The following is a 16,777-nucleotide window of genomic DNA, read 5'->3' on the forward strand; positions in this document are numbered from 1 at the left end:
TCACATCATTAAGGATGATGTTAGCTGTAGGTTTTTGTATAGATGGTCTTGTCAAGTTTTATCATGAATGAATGTTGAATTTTGGCCAAAAAATTTTTTTTGCATCCATTGATACGATCTGTGACTTTCCTTTCCTACAGGTTTTTTGAAATACTGAAAAAAAGCTTAGAGACTTCCCCATCTGACAATTCGCTCAGACTGGGAACTCAGCTCCTACCACTGGTCTAGTGCACCATGCCCCAGTGTGCTCCAGAGAATGCAACTTGGCCTGGCATGTGGCCAAAGAAGCCCAATGTAGGAAATGCTGCCCAGAGTATGTATCCACTGCTAGAGATTTACAACACACATCAGCATAGCCAAGGCTCAGAAAAGCCCTGCGATATAGGCTGTTACTCTCAACAAGGAATTTCCCAAACTTATCTTACCAGAGGAGTCCTTTTTTGCACAAACGCCATTATGTTCCACAGGACTTTCTCTGAAACACACTTAGGGAACCACTCAACTGAGTCTGAACCTTAATTTGCCAATGATCCAAAGGTTGAAAGAGAAGTCCCCTGACCAAGGTCACAGATAGTGGCGTCACAGACAGGCACAACAGGTCTCCTGCCCCTGGCCCGCTGCTCCTGTTCCCGACCATGTTGCTTTGACATACTATCAAGTCAGCGGGCAGCCCTGCCATACCACACGCCACCGCGAAGAGGAATGTACCCACATCACCAGTCTGGCCCCTTTAGTGGCTCTCGGGCCCTTCGTCCCCACTGAGCTTGAGGATGAGGGGCTCAAATCCTTGTAGGTTCAGTGGGGCCCATGGGTGGGTGGGTATGTAATGCAGGCTGGGCCAGTCATGCTGTTCTAGCTCCCTAATGGTAGCACACGGTTCAGGGATGGGCATGCCACCTGTTGGTCTAACAAGACTGCAGACCAGGAATTATTAGAATTACTGGGGGGAAAAACAGTTTTTGCATGGAGATGATGCTAAATTAGAAGAAACTGAGCTAGAGGTACCAGGAAGCACCGGGCAGAACAAAGTTGTAAGATGAAGAGAGACCTGGTTCCTTAGGACACGCCTGAGCCCCATCTGGTCAGGGTGAAGCAGAACCTCCCTCCAGAACTTAAATGACAGACTAGTTAAGTGCGTTTCCCTCAAACCAGTTAGATGGAATCCTGTCGGTTGCCAACAGAATCCTAATTTGCCCGTGAAGCAGTGTGGCCTGGAGCAAGTTGTCACTGAACTGGCCCCATAGATCCCTCTCCATCAGGAGGTATCATTTCCCCCAAGATTCCACAGCGAAGAACAATCTTTTCTGCCCCCCTCATCCCTGTCCCCTACCCACTCTCAGACCGACACCCCCACGCGCACTTCCCATCAAAAGAACGAGAACACAGGCGGCCAAAGGCAGCTTGGGCAGTACTCGATATACATCATACATTTATTATTAGTGAATATCCCTCTGAAATCAGCAACAATATTAAAAAAAATAATGATTGCACTACTTGGTCAAGCAGAACTAGCAAGTTTCATTTTAAAAAAAGTACAAATCTGTTAAAAATTTCAATCAGTATACACATATATAATACAACATACTAGTTATGTTAAATGCTACAAACCAATGTGAATCCAATGGAATGGAAAAAAACCACACATTTAAGCTTTAAGAACCATTTTTTTCTCTATATATTAGCATTTTCTCAAATACATACATGGGAAAAATGAGGTAACTGTAAAATGTGCAAGGAACAGGGCCCCCCAAATTACATATATTTTTATATATGTAATTATATATATATACATACATATATATACATATATATATATATATATATATGTATATATATATATAAAAGACCTTTCTTTCTAACACAGAACACAGGCGCTGGCCCAGCCAGGGCTGGGGGACAGCACCCACTGTCATGCCTAGGCCAGAAGTTGGTAAATAAAAGAGTAAACAATGACAAGCCCCCACCACAGGAAATCATTGGTAACATGGCATCTATAGCAAGGTCGGCAAATCACAAACATCCTAAATAATTGTTTTATAAATCTTTTTTTTAACTTTTTTTTTTTAAATGTTGTGTTTCCCCCCCAGTAGCTGCTCGTTGGAATCACTGCTGCAGTCAACACACCATCCATGAGCCTGTTTCCGCCTGCCCCAGGAACCGTTAAGGGTTTCGAAAACCTTTTTTTTTTGGGGGGTGGGGAAGGGAGGGGGTCGGAGAGGGTAGTTCTCTGTGTAAAACAGGTGGGGTTTCAACACTGCTATAAATATAGAAATGTCACCTGGAGTTATATACAGTAAGACTCTGGGTTCTCCATGGGGTGGGGCCAGGCTGATGGGGCCCCATGGCGGGCTGCGGGGAGGCGGGGGGCCAGGGCCGCTGCGGGAGAACGAGGGTGGTTGGAGCATCCCTGAGGCAGCAGGCGCCAGGGGCTGCCTGCTAGGATGTGCCGGCCCCACACGCGGTTCGTTCGGGGCAGCAACCCCAGCGGGGGGTGAAGAAGGAAACACGGAATGGGACCCGGGTGGGCGAGGGTAGGGAGCTCGGCCAGACCCTCCGGGGGCTCCTCCAGGTCTTGGGAGGTCAGGGCTTAGGCTGGGAGGGGTCCCTGGAGGCGGGGTCCACACCCTCCTTGGACCCTGCCCCCCTGGGACTTCCCTGGAGGAGACACGCCCAGGCAGGTGGGAGACAGGCCCTGGCTAGAGAGGGAGAAATGCCCTGAAAAGCGTACGGTCCCGGTAGGCTCTGTGCAGTACAGTGCATGGCAGTTATCAGCTGAGCACAGACCCCCCCACCCCCCCCAAACCCCACCCATGACCGCCAGCCGCCCGGCCCCGCCCCAGCCGCGCACATGCATGCAGACCAGGCGGCACCACCAGACCATTCCCTGCCCCTGGGCACTTGGTCCGGGTTGGTCCCTATACACCCCCCTATTAAACCAAAAGAAAAGAAATTGTTTAAAAAATCCACACCCTCAAATCCTACACGCGATTTCGGGCCAAATGAATAAACAAAAACTACTGCTCCTCATGTTCATGCAAAACGACAGAGAGGGGAGATCGGGCATGGGTCTGGGCCCTGTCACCGCCAGGCAGGGGCGGCCACCAGCAATACAGGAAATCACTCTCCCTGGCCTGGTCCAGGCCCCCTCAGGATACATGCCGCCCCGGGTCAGGGCCTGCCTCCCACCTACTCGGGAGGTTGGCTCTGATGCCCTCCAGCCTGGGCTTGGGGCAGAAATGTTGTGCCCGAGGTGAGGGTCCTCTAGGGAGCTAGCCCCACCCAACAGCAACCTGGGTGGGGCTGGCTGCCTGAGTCTGTCTGGGGTCAAGGCAGGAGAACCCACTGGCCTCCTGCCACTGTCTGTCCATGCCTGTCAGTGCCACCTGAGCAGAGAGCACACCACATCAGTGCAAGAGACCAGGCGACCTGGGACAGCACCCCCTTTGCCCATCCGGGGCTAAGGCTCTCCACCAGCCACACGAGGGGAATGAACCCTGGCTCCCAGTGCCGGCGGGAAAAGGAGACAGACCCAAGGGCAGACAGGGCAGACTGAGTTAGGGGCTCTCAGGCCGCTCCCTGGCAGGTGTCGTTTAGACTGGTGGGCAAACGGGGAGGGAGTCTTTGGAGCTTGGCAAATGCAAGGGCTTATTGCAGGGGCTTCTCTCGGGCTGACCCTGGCACCAGCTCTGGAGATGCAGGCAGGAACGGCAGGGCAGGCCTGGGCCACGCCCTCCCCGGCCTTCCCGGGCCCCTGGAGTTTCCAGAGCTTTGGGCAGGGTTCTCCTGGGTGGCTGTGGACCTCACTCAGCCTCCCTGGGCACCTCGGAAGCGTCAGCCCGACAAATGGGACAGGTCCGGTTGGCCTGGGGGGAGCAGCCGCACATCAGGCTCCGCTCTCACCGGACCCCCATCCCATCCGGGGCTGTTCCGCTGCCGGGTGGGGACCTGGCTCCCTGAGAGGAGCTGGAACTTCTGGATGCTGAAGAGGACACGAAGGGAAGCCCTCCAGTCCACCCTCCTCCCTCACCACACCAGGAACACCTGGGAGCGGGCGTGGCTACGTTACCTTCAACCACTTGTCGACACACTTGGTGTGGAACTCGTGGTTGCAGGGTAGGACCCGGAGCAGCTGCCGTGCCTCGAAGTCACTGAAGCAGACGACACACCTGGGAGGAGGGCACAGAGCGTCACCCGCACACTGAGGGCGAGGGCAGGTTCGCGGCAGAGCACGAAGCGCTACCCTGGGAAGACCACAACCCATCTGTGCTCCCAGAGAGGCAGAGGGGGCACAGGGCACTCACAGCGTCTGCTCTGACTGGTGGCTGTCGGGATGAAAGCGGTACGATGGAAGCTGCTCGATGTCCGCTTTGGTGAGGCCGCGAGGCTTGGCGTCTCCCAGCCGCTCTGCCAGGTTCAGGAGGGCCTGGACGTGTGCAGGAGGGGAGGGTCAGTGGCAGCCAGGGCTGGAAGTCCCCCAGGCCCCCACCTCCCAGGACAGGGCTCCACGGGACCTCATAGTTCTCCATCTCCACGTCATCCACATCAAGATCCAGGCTGATGGTGGGCCCCATTGCTGTTGGTGACATTGGCAGCATCGAGCTAGGGGGAGATAGGTACGCGGGCCCGGGGTCAAGGTCAGTAGGCGTAAGGGGCGCAGAGCTGCTCCCGACTCCCGCCATGAAACAAAGCCCAGAACTCTGCAATGTTCACACCAGGGACCCCAGTGTCTGTCCCAAGATGTCGCAGTAGGGCAGGGAGCCCAGCTGGTGAACGTGAGTGTGCATGTATGGTTTGGCAGGGATGCTAGGTGGCTCGAGAGGCCCCGGGACCCCATGGGGCTGTGTTTGGGTCTAACCACTAGAGGCCCCAGAAGAACAGGGCGCCACAGCTCTGGGGCAGATGTGCAGGTACTTACAGGAAGTAGGGCAGGAAGCTGGGGTAATACGGTGGTGGCGGAGGCGGCGGGGGTGGTGGCGGGAGAGGCTGTTGCAGGCGGTATCTCTGGGTGCTCAGTCTCCGGGGCATCATGTGGGAATATGGCTGCGAGAGGGGGGCCAGGTGCACGTCAGCCACAGGCCTGTCTCCCGGTCACCCTAGATCCTGGGTGGGGAGTGGCACTTACCACACCAAAGGACAGCTCCTGGTGCAGGGTATCGTGGGGCAGGTAGTGCAGGGGCACGGACGGGGACAGAGTTGGGCCCGGGGCAGAGGTGGAGTAGGTGAAGCTCCCCAGGGGGTGCTGATCCCCCCGCAGGTCCACGTCACTGTCGAGGCGCTGCAGGGGCTGGAAGAAGCAGGGGTGGGTCAGCAGAGTCAGTGACAAGGGCAGCCCCCACTTCCCTGCCCCACTTGCCATCCCCTCTAGCATCAGACCCATCGCTCAGACTTACCATACGTGGGTGCTGGGTCTGCAGCGACACAAACTGCCCAAGAGGCGCCATATGAGCAGGCTGGGGGTGTGGGGCTGGCGGTGGAGGGTGCAGGATATAGTGGTCACTGGAGATAAGGTGGGGGTAGGCCTGATAGGGCACAGGGAGCTGCTGCATGGTACATGCCTGGATCAGCTGCTGAGAAAGGGGGCAGAGGCTGGAGAATGTTCTTCTGGGCTCTGGGCTGGGTCTGCTTGTGGCTGGGCCAGGGGCCACTCCACCCAGCGAGCGGTCCCAATCAAAGGCCTCTGGACCATACATCCCTGGCCTAGGCCTCCCAGGCAGGACGTCTTGCTCTTAAGGCCCACAGTTACCACTCCAAACCATAAAGCAGGCACTGGGAGCAGGGAGGTCCCTAAACTCTGAAGTGCCCTCCCACTGGACGTGAATGCACATATGCCGTTCTGGACAGGGCTGTGGCCTGGAGCCGAGCAGACAGACAGCCTGGATGGGCGCTGTAAGCTCAGCTCAGTTCCGACACTGGCCTGTGCCTGGGGCCTTCAGCTGGAGGCGGGGCAGGAGGCCCAGGCGCTCACTCACCGGGGGCGGGAGGCAGCAGAGGGGATAGTGCTGCCCGCTGAACATCACGGAGCATGCTGGGAGCTGCTGGGAGCTGCAGCCAGCGATGTGTTGGCCTGTAGGCAAGGGGAAGCCTTGGGTCGTCACTGTGGTGACTGTGTAGGACAGAGGAACAGGTCCCTGGTGCACCTGCAGGAGGAGAGACCCAGGAACTGTAGGGAGGCCACTCGGCTGCCCCCAGGTGAAAAGGAAAGTCCTGCTGGGCCGGCTCTGGTGAAGGTGAAGTCAGGGCTTGCTTCCTCTGCTCCTCAGACCGGCTCACCAGAGGCCAGGGGCAGCGGGGCGTGGGCGTGGGGGGTCCGCTTACCTGCTCGTGGAGATCAACCATGAACGGGCTCTGCTGGGAGGCTGGGTGCAGCATTCGGGGGCTCCCGCCGGCAGGAGCCGAGGCTCGGCGCTCCTCTACGGGGAGGTATGCTGGTCGGGTCGGCGGCTGCTGGGAGGGTAAGCGCTCATCCTGGGTAGGTGGGCTGGCCAGGGGGCCCTCACGGCCAGGGCTGCACCACAGAGAGGAAGCCCCGGTAGCACTGACGGGGGCCGCTCATTCACAGAGCATGGAGAGAAGCCAAGGTCACTACCCACTGGGGAAGGAAGACAGCTCAGGGCCCTGTGCCCTACCACCCCTGGCCCCTGTGCCCCAGCCCAGGCTGAAAGCTCCAGTACCAGGGGCTCCAGGCTCCACAGGACTGGGAGGTTCCCTCCTACCTTCCCCAGAGCTGGCCTGGGCTGCTGCTGGGTCCTGCAGAGAATCGCCGCTGACCCACAGGGGCAGAGGGCGGCCACCTAGTCACTGCCAGAGCCCATGGCTGCATCAGGGGAGGCAGAGGGGTGGAGGGGCTGGGCCAGGGCTCACAACCCTAGGAAGCAAACCGACAAAGGAACTAAGGTACAGAGAAGTCCAGTCCCTTGCTCCATCAGGGGTCGGGGAGACAGAATCAAACCTCTGCAGCCTGGTTCCAGAGGCCACTGATGCCCACCACACCCTGGGCTCCCCAGGGAGCGCTGCACTCTGGCACTAGGGTTCAGGCTTGGCCTGCAGGGAGTGCAGGCCTTCGTTTCCTGCTCTGTGAAATGAGATCAGGGTCCGCCTCAGGGTAAGTTCAGAGGGCTGGCCGGCATGCTTCCAGGCCAGGGGGCTCTGGTAAGGCTCCCTCAGGGTGGGGTCTCCAGGAAACCCTGTCCTGGCGTGGAGATTACAACTCTGACCTCTAGGTAACTGGGGCTCCTGAAGGGACTCCAGCTTCCTCCCTTCTGCCTGGTTGGCTCAAGATGGATTGCAAACAGGCCTGGGGCCTAGTTTTCCTTCCACTAGTAACAGGTGAGAGATTCTGACTTGGTTCTTGCCCTCGGGGTTCCCAGTCCAAGACAAGTCAGTACAGATGTTCCTCAGTATCCACGAGGGATTGGTTCTAGGACCCCCACGATACCAAAATCCGAGTCCCTTATATAAAATGGTATAATATTTGCATATAATCTACACACATCCTCCCATGGACTTTAAATCATTTCTACATTATTTATGATACCTAATACAATGTAAATGCTATGTAAATATGATGTAAATGCTATGTCAGTGACAAATTCAAGTTTTGCTTTTTGCAACTTTATGGAATTTTTTTCCCTAAGTATTTTAAATCTGCAATTGGGTACACCCATGGATGTGGAAGCCATGGATAGAGAGGGCGGACTGGATACTTTCTTTCCATAATCTGTTCCCACAGTGCCTACCCAAATGGGACTTCACCTACTCTTCAAGTAAGGTATTATTAGCTTCATTTTGCAGAAGAGAAAACTGAGGCTCAGAGACAAAAGGACTTGCCCAAGGCCTCACAATAAGTGTCAAAGTTGGGAGGTGGGCTGACTACCAGCCTCTTGCTGCACACTGATGATGATGCGAAGGGGTCCAGCCCAAGGGTTCTGGCAGGACGCGATGAAGGAAGTCAACCTCTGGTGAACTGGTGGGTCTGGAGTGCAGCCAGGCCCTTTGTGTGTGGGGGGAGTGTGTGCAAACCTGACCCAACACAGCCCCCAAGTGGGAGGTGGGGCTTGCTGAGAAAAAAGAGGAAGCAAGAACCTAAACCTAAGGGAGGAAGTTGAGTGAGAATGGGGCGGGGCAGGAGCTAGGGTCCAGATGGGGGAAGTTGGGGGGACCATTCATTAACTCCAGAGGTTGGAATGAGGCCCTGGCAGGGAAAACTGTGGAACCTGTCAGACCCTGCAACGCTGAAGGGCGCATCCAACAGGACCAGCCTTTGGCTGTTTCTGCCACAGGGAACCCTGCCTCCATCTAACAAAACTCCTATGCTTACTTCATACCCAGCTTTAAGTGTCGCCTCCCTGCTAACACAGCTAGGGAACCGGTGTACTGTCCCCTCAACACCTTGTTCCTTTCCTCTGTGCTGGGCTTTACGTGCATGGGCCCTGACTTTCAAAATGAGCCTGAAAGGGAGGCTCTTCACCTCATAAGACAGCACAGGGCCAAGGCCACAGGCACAGTAGAGCTGAAATTCACATTTCTCCCACCCAGCCTGGGCTCCAGCACTTGGCAGAGGGGTGGGCAGGGCCCAGTGACCAGCTTGTGTCCAGCACAGGGCAGGCCTGATGTGGTAAATGCACACTGGAGAGCCAATTACATAGGTCTAAGGCCATGTCTGGCAGCAGTGTAGTGCCAATGATTAAAAACTGTGACATAAAAAAATCTGTCCTTTCAGTGTGTTATGTGTGAGGGGGGAGGAAGGAAGCAGAAAATCTGGTCCCACTGGGCCCTCATTTCTGCTTGACCCACCTTACTCTGAGGAGTTTTCTCTCCAGGCCACCCCAGGCCCATTCCTTGCCTGCCCACCACAGGTGACTGGGGTCGTGAGCCCCCAGCGTGGGCCAAGTGCATATCCTTACACTCATGTGTACACACACACAGTCTCCTTGATTCCTTTTGATAATCCAGCGGAGCAAACAAAAGGCCAAGAAAGACTCAGGGGAAACCCCTAAATAACTGAAACAACAGACTCCTGACCCACCCCAGATTTTTGGATCAGAATCTTTGGAGGGTTGGGGAACAAGGGCACCTAGATTTCTACTAAATTCCCCAGCAGTTTCTACAGCACAGGCAGGTGCTTGAGAACCTCTATTCTAACTGACCTCAGAGATCCTGGAGTATTAACAAGAACTACAATACTTCCCATGTGCCATCCTGATAAGTCCTCATAGCAACCCTCAGAAGTAGGCATGCTGAGGCTCAGAGAAGTGAGGTCCAAGGCCAGTCATTTGGAGTTGTGAGTGCACTGGGACATGGCAGTGGCCTCAACTGCTACTCTTGTGCCAGGCTGTCTTGCTGAAGTCCGGGTAGTGTCAAGGCTCAGGGGTGCAGAATCACAGAGGCCTAGGCCGATGGGACTCTGCTCTGGCCAGCCTCTTCAAGGACACCCACACCTCAGGAAAGGAAGTGGCAAGGAGCCGAGAAACCCAACCACCAGACATGTCTGGCAGCAGTGTAGTGCAAATGATGAAAAACTGTGACATAAAAAAAAAATCTGTCCTTTCAGTGTGTTATGTGTGAGGGGGGAGGAAGGAAGCAGAAAATCTGGTCCCACTGGGCCCTCATTTCTGCTTGACCCACCTTACTCTGAGGAGTTTTCTCTCCAGGCCACCCCAGGCCCATTCCTTGCCTGCCCACCACAGGTGACTGGGGTCGTGAGCCCCCAGCGTGGGCCAAGTGCATATCCTTACACTCATGTGTACACACACACAGTCTCCTTGATTCCTTTTGATAATCCAGCGGAGCAAACAAAAGGCCAAGAAAGACTCAGGGGAAACCCCTAAATAACTGAAACAACAGACTCCTGACCCACCCCAGATTTTTGGATCAGAATCTTTGGAGGGTTGGGGAACAAGGGCACCTAGATTTCTACTAAATTCCCCAGCAGTTTCTACAGCACAGGCAGGTGCTTGAGAACCTCTATTCTAACTGACCTCAGAGATCCTGGAGTATTAACAAGAACTACAATACTTCCCATGTGCCATCCTGATAAGTCCTCATAGCAACCCTCAGAAGTAGGCATGCTGAGGCTCAGAGAAGTGAGGTCCAAGGCCAGTCATTTGGAGTTGTGAGTGCACTGGGACATGGCAGTGGCCTCAACTGCTACTCTTGTGCCAGGCTGTCTTGCTGAAGTCCGGGTAGTGTCAAGGCTCAGGGGTGCAGAATCACAGAGGCCTAGGCCGATGGGACTCTGCTCTGGCCAGCCTCTTCAAGGACACCCACACCTCAGGAAAGGAAGTGGCAAGGAGCCGAGAAACCCAACCACCAGACAGAAGGCCTCTAGCTGTGACTGATGGTGCCAGATGACAGTGTTGACGCTTGCATTCTTACACACAATACCCTGACTTCTGGCCAGAGTCTTGGCTGAGGATTGGGCACATCGCCCCTCCTTTATGAGCCTCAGTTTATTCATCTGTAAAATGGGAACAGCCCAATAATCGTCTCCCAGGACTGCTCAAAGGCCGCTGCAGTGATTTGTAAAGGTTAGGTGTGAATGATCACTATCAGAAAATAGACAGGCTGACCTTCACTCCCAGCCCCCAAGCAGCTATTTTAAGCTCTGCAGGAGGCAGCTGGGACACATGCCTCCCTCAGGGAATATCCCCTCCCAGCTGGCAAGGGAGGGGACCCTGGTTCTTGACTGGAGACAGAGATGGCCCATGGGGAACTCACCCACTTCACAGTTGAGGAAACTGAGCCAGGAGAAAGAAAGTAACTTGCTGCAGACCACAAAGCCAAAGAGGGACAGAATTAGTCCTGGCTGGCCCCCTAGGCCCAGATTTCCTCAACCCCTGACTCTCATTACCATCAGTAACCTCAAGAATTACCTAATGCCAATTCTCTACTGCAGGCCCTAAAGGAGATCAGGAGAGCTTTCTCTTTCAGGCATCCTGACTAGACCTATTGTGGAAAGAAGTAAGGCCCAGAGCTGGAGCAGCAACTTGCTCAAGGTCAAACAACAAGGCCACCACCTAACTGCTCTGCCTTTCACTACACCTCCTCTGAGCTGGGCTCTCAGTGAGGTCTCCATAAAAGGGTCTTGAGGGTCCCTAAATCCAATCTTGCCCAGAAGCAGGGACTGCACCTTGCATCCACCCCCTCCCCCAGGAGGCAGCCAGCTCCCTACTTCCTATCCCCATCCTGGTCTAGGGAGACCCTGACATATCATTTGGGCCTGGGGGCTGTTTGCAGGTACAGGGACTGTTTTGCAGATAAGCCAAGTCAGGCCCTGAGAACAGGAGCAGACTCAGGCAGGCTGAGAAGCCCCCCTCCCACCCCTCAAAAAAGAGGAGGGCTGGGCCCAGCACTGCCTGGTGGGCAAGCAGAGCTCCCCAACTGTGGTGCCTGGAGGCAGCTGAGAGCAGGACCACCAGGCTGCGAGCTAAGAGTTGCTGGCCAGCCCAGACTCCCTGGGTGACCTTGGTCAAGGAAATCTTCCCTTCTGTGAGCCTCAGTTGCCACAACTGTAAAATGGGAGTGGAAATCTCTCCTTCCCAGAGCTCCCATATAAAGCCACAAGAGGCAAGACGCAAAAAACTAGGGGGTCACATTACTCGGGGAGGAAACCAGTGTCCCTGAGGAGCAGACCACTCCTCAATGTGGGCCAGGAGCAGGTTGCGGGGTTCGGGGAGCTTCCTCAGCCATCCCTCCCTGGGACTGGGGACGGGGGTGGGATGGACGTGGTACAGATACTCGCCCAGAGAGGGGCCTCCCTCGTCCCCCTCTCACTCCTTTGTGCCGGGCTCGGAGGGACATCGGGGGCTGGAGGCCATACTGCGGCGTCGGGGCCAGAGCGCTGTGACTTTAAGAGCCGAGGATCCCGGACCATGTGCTCGGCGTGAGACAAAAGCAACAACAAAGGAAGTGGCGGCGGCAGGGGGAGGGGGAGGCTCCTTCCTCTCCAACCGCAGCGCTCTGCCTCTGGAGAAGGGAGACTCGGCCTGGCCTTGGGGGGCGCTGGGGGTGGGGAGGGGTCCCGGATTCTAGAGGCCTCGCCGTCCCCCCTCCGGACTGCCCGTAATTAACTCCTGCAGAGCCAGCTAAATCACAGCCCCCAGTCCCAGGGGAAGGGGGGGCAGGAATTCCAGGGATGCGGAAATCGGGAGCTGGGGGCTTTGGCCCCGACTCACCTTCGGCCGCCTGGCCACACGTTGACTCCTTTGTTCCCGATCTAGGACGGCCAAGCTGGGCAGGGGCCGGGGTTGGGGGGGGTGGGAGTGTGCTGCCTGGACCCTTTAAGAGCCCCCGCCCTGAGGAACAATGTGCTCCCTTCCCCACCCCCCCAGTCCGGGGGCAGTCCGGCTCCTTCCGGGGCCCTCTTTCTTTGTTGTCCGTCCGCCGGGCGTCTGCCTCGCGAGGCCCAAGCGCGGTCAGTCTCTCGGCCCAGGCCCTCGGGGAGCGGGAGGCGGTGCAGGACGCGGCAGGGTTTGCGCAGCTGCCGGCGGCTGGCCCTTTAAGAACTGTCCGCGGCGGCAGCGGAATGTAACAAACCCCACATTTGATTCACAACATTCGAAGCGGCGGGGTCGCGCGGCGGGCGGGAGGGGGACTCGCGGGGGCGCGCCGGGAGGTTCCGGCAAACAGTTGCCGGCTGCTCCCCGCGAGGGCCCCGCCCCTTGCTAAGAGTTCCGCCCCTCGGGGGCGCCAAGAGCCAATCATTCGCCGAGACTCGGCACGTGATTAGTGGGCCGCCATCTTGGAAGGCAGTTTTTTTTTTAAAACCTCCTCTCGCCCCCACCTCCTCACTTAAAGTGCCCGCAACCATCACAGGAAAGGGGCGGGGCCACATGGTCTGACCTAAAGATGGTAGACCCCACGGTAAGCAAGACAAATTGTCTGTAACTCTAACTTGCTATGCAAACTCACGAATCACTCATGCTTCTGAGGCTCAGTTTCCCCGCCAGAGAAGTGGGTCCCGCCGGGAGAGCCGCAGCCCGGACTTACTGTGTCATGGTCCCCTCCTCGGGACGGCGCCTGGGACACAAGTGCAATGGACCTGACCTTCGACGGGGCTGGAGCGGCTCTTAAGCCAGTCCGAGGAAGGCTCTAACAACCCTGGGCCGGCAACCTCCCCGGAGATGACGTCAGCCCCGAAAGCTACTGCGCCGCGATGACATCATGGCCTGGCCGCCCCGCATCTCCTTGTTTATACTGCGCGGTGGCTTTAAAAAGTTGGGAGGGGCTGGATTGCCCAACGAACCAATAATGGGCAACCCATGCAAATAAGCTAACGCTTGTCGGGAAGGAGGATTGGCCCGGCTCGCGTTGACGTCACAGAGACATTTAACCACCCCGCCCCCAGCGTGGCCAGGGAAAAGGGCGGGGAACAGTTTGAAGCTGGAGCAGCAGTCTTCCCGCGCTCTAATTGCTCTGGGCGAGGCCTCGGAGAGCTCTCTGCTTAAGGGGATTGGGGAACTAAACCCAATGAAGTCTTTAGTTTTCTACTGTACTCCTCCTAGCAATTATGAGACGGATTACTACAACCTGCCCATTTTACAGATGGGTAGAGAGAATCAAGAGGGGTGTCATTCACCCCAGGTTACACAGCGAGGAAGAGTGGCCGAGCAGATACTTGAACCCAAGCCAAAGCCGAGCGTCGTTCCCCTTTGCCTCGATGCCTCCCCAGGCAGACATTATACAAAGTGGGATATTATCTCTACATCAATAGCAAAAAAAAAAAAAAAAAAAAAGCTGGGAGCTGGGAACAGGTAAAATAAATTATGCATATAATCAATAACTGGACTCCTCTGTATGCAGCTGCATTGACATAGGACTACCTCCAGCACAGCCCTAAACAAGATACCAGCACAAAATGTTAAACATTTGTTAAGCCTGTGTGGTAGGGTTGCTGGGTGTGTGTGTGTGATTTTCTATGCTTCTTTGGTATGTTTCATAATCCCAAATTTAAAAACTGAAAGAAAGATACTGAACAGAGTGTAACAGTATCAATGTTTTTAAAAATTGGATATATACAGTATCTGTATATAGAATATTTCTGGAAGGATATACAGGAGACTGATTAATAACTGTCCTCAGGGGAAACTGGAGGAGAGCACTGGGTCAGGATAGACTTTTTATTGTATACGCTTTTGTACATTTGCTCCTTAAAAACAAAACAAACAAACAAAAACTCTATACAGTATATAACCTACTGAAAATTCTAAAGAAAATTACTGTGAAAGAGTATGTTTTAAATATTTTAAGCCATAAAAAACGTGTGTTCCTTTAGAGTCAGAAATCCCCCTTTGGGAAGGGTATCCAGTGGAAACAAACCAGAAGGAAGCTGGGGAACAGACATGCTTATCCAAGTGTTGTTTAGACCAGCAACAATCTGACACCACACTGTGGATGGTAGCCAGCAACACAATGAGTGAAAATGGTACCCACTTGCTGTTTGCATATCTCTAAGGACAGAAGATCAAATTCATGATGCAGTGCTACAGATGTTACCTGGAATGCCAAACTCTATCCATCATAGTTAAACTATGTGTGCATGAAAATAAATGGGGTTGCATTTCTCTAACCATCTCCTTATCAGCAACTCTGCCTTCTCCTAAATCCCTTCCAACCTTTTTTTTTTCTCACTCTGTAAAAGCAGTCAGAAAATCCTTCCCACATTCAAAGTGCCTACATTGTTAAGACCACCCCCCTGCTTGCCTGTGTAGGGATAGAACCTGCAATGGCTCCCTAATGCCTGGCTTTCAGGGCTGTGTTTAACAGGACAAGCTTCCCTTACCAAACTTTTCAGGCTCACCTCTCCCCAGCCTCTCCCACGACCATGGCAGTGCTCCCTCTGGCCTTCCCTGCCTGAGATGCCCGCTCTCTTCCTTTCTACCAATCCACTCCTCTTCTCTGTCCCTTGAGGCTCTGCTCCCATCTCACCTCTTATAAGAAGCTGTGAAGTCTCTAGCTTGTACTGAACTCCTTTGTCTCTGAACTCAGGCCTAGATGCACTCTCACCTTCACTTCATGCCATTTAATTTGCACACAACCCTGTTATGATTGCTTCGTGTCTCACTCAATAATCTCTCCTGGGCTTCCCTGGTGGCACAGTTGTTAAGAATCCGCCTGCCAAAGCAGAGGACACGGGTTCGAGCCCTGGTCCAGGAAGATCCCACATGCCATAGAGCAACGAAGCCTGTGCGCCACAACTACTGAGCCTGTGCTCTACAGCCCGTGCGCCACAACTACTGAGCCCGCGTGCCGCAACTACCGAAGCCGGCACGCCTAGAGCCTGTGCTCTGCAACAAGAGAAGCCACTGCAACGAGAAGCCTGCGCACTGCAACGAAAAGTAGCCCCGCTCGCCGCAACTAGAGAAAGCCCGTGCGCAGCAGCAAAGACCCAACGCAGCCAAAAATAAATAAATAAATAAAGAATCTCCTCCTGGTGGAAGAGGACTCAGCATTTTTAAGTGCACTGACATCCAGCCTTCACTGAGAGGCAGACACCACAGGGGTAACCAGTCTCATTTTATGGGTGAGGATCTGAGGCTCAAGGAGGTGAAGTGACTTGCCCGAGGCCACAATGTGAAAATCCTTTACCACTCCCCACCCTCAGAAAGCGACTCCAGTAACTACTCCACTCCTTTGAAGCCACCAAGCCTCTGACTGTGCCATTCTCTCAGTCTAAAATGTCCTCAACACCCCTATTCACCTCTGGCCAAACCCTGCTCAACCTTTGGGGCTCAGCTCAAAGGCTGCCTCCTCGGAGCCTCTCCTGACCATCTCCTGGCTTCTTCAATATACGGCATGACTATTATCACACCACATCAGGATGGCAGAAGGAATCTCCATGGGACTGCTCTGCCTACCCCAGCAGGGCCTGGCTCACACTTCCTTGGATGCCCAAGGAAGGGACTCTGTATTGCCCTTCCTTGCCCCGGATGCTTCAGGGCCAGGAAATCCTTGCCCTGCGTTCTCTCATGCATGACCCTCTGGTTTACGCCCCTGGGAGGCCCTCAGTAAATTCCCCCAGACCTCTGAGTTCCCCCCAGGACCGGAGGCCAATAACGCATCTCCCTCTGAAAAACCTTGCTGGGTTCATGCAGAATCACTCTGGAGCAAGAGGGAAAGAGGCTCAATTTTACCAGATTTCCCAGAGAAGCCAGAAGTCTGGACTTTCCTCTCAGGTTCACTGACAAGTCTTATGCTTTGGAACCCCAATGTGGGCCCATGGCCTGCACACCTACTCTGTGCCCCATTCTTCTCACCCCATCCCCACCCCCTTGAAGTTCTGTTACTTTCACCTTACACAGATGAGGAAAGTGGCTAAGGAAATGACTCCCCTTGCCACAGATCCCAGAAGTGTGGCCCAGGTGGGGGTGGCTCACTCTTGCCCAGGCATCTGCCTCGAAGCTCTGTGGAGAAATCAGGGTTCTAGAGTCTTCTGCATGATCTGGGCAAGTCCTACCCTGATCATCTCATTGGTCCTCCCAATGACCTAAGAGCTAGATACCAGTGTTTGCTCCATTTTACAGATGAGGAAGCGTGGGCAAGAGAGGATATGATTCACCCACCGTCACACAGCCATCAAGGGGCAAACCTGGGATCACATTTTAAACGAACATTAAGTTTGGTGCATGCAACGCAAATGCCAACACAGGGTCCCCAAGTGTTGCTCAATGATCAAAAGCACAGGGCTTCCCTGGTGGCGCAGTGGTTGAGAGTCCGCCTGCCGATGCAGGGCACACGGGTTCGTGCCCCGGTCCGGGAAGATCCCACATGCCGCGGAGCG

General features: G+C 54.8%; 1 protein-coding gene across 6 annotated transcripts in view; it reads right to left on the reverse strand.

Annotated features, from left to right (window-relative positions):
* Positions 1–1,391: 1,391 nt before the first annotated feature.
* The window catches only part of RNF44 (ring finger protein 44), a 17,657-nt gene continuing 2,271 nt past the window's right edge, over positions 1,392–16,777 (reverse strand). For 2 of the 6 annotated variants that reach the window (XM_024116323.3, XM_007103166.4), the window contains exons 2-11: positions 6,714–6,865; positions 6,316–6,505; positions 5,970–6,137; positions 5,391–5,567; positions 5,123–5,284; positions 4,916–5,040; positions 4,512–4,599; positions 4,302–4,423; positions 4,067–4,166; positions 1,392–3,863 (exon numbers count right to left, since the gene is read on the reverse strand). In XM_024116323.3, the coding sequence (XP_023972091.1) occupies positions 3,801–3,863; positions 4,067–4,166; positions 4,302–4,423; positions 4,512–4,599; positions 4,916–5,040; positions 5,123–5,284; positions 5,391–5,567; positions 5,970–6,137; positions 6,316–6,505; positions 6,714–6,820 (1,302 nt within the window). In that variant the 5' untranslated portion in view covers positions 6,821–6,865 and the 3' untranslated portion in view covers positions 1,392–3,800. Of the gene's footprint in view, positions 3,864–4,066; positions 4,167–4,301; positions 4,424–4,511; positions 4,600–4,915; positions 5,041–5,122; positions 5,285–5,390; positions 5,568–5,969; positions 6,138–6,315; positions 6,506–6,713; positions 6,866–11,772; positions 11,974–12,173; positions 12,897–12,987; positions 13,121–16,777 lie in introns of those variants that run through there. The other 4 variants (XM_007103165.4, XM_007103164.4, XM_028497762.2 and 1 more) reach the window with 4 other exon arrangements.

Source organism: Physeter macrocephalus, chromosome 2, assembly GCF_002837175.3.
Source record: "Physeter macrocephalus isolate SW-GA chromosome 2, ASM283717v5, whole genome shotgun sequence".
Lineage (NCBI taxonomy): Eukaryota > Metazoa > Chordata > Mammalia > Artiodactyla > Physeteridae > Physeter > Physeter macrocephalus.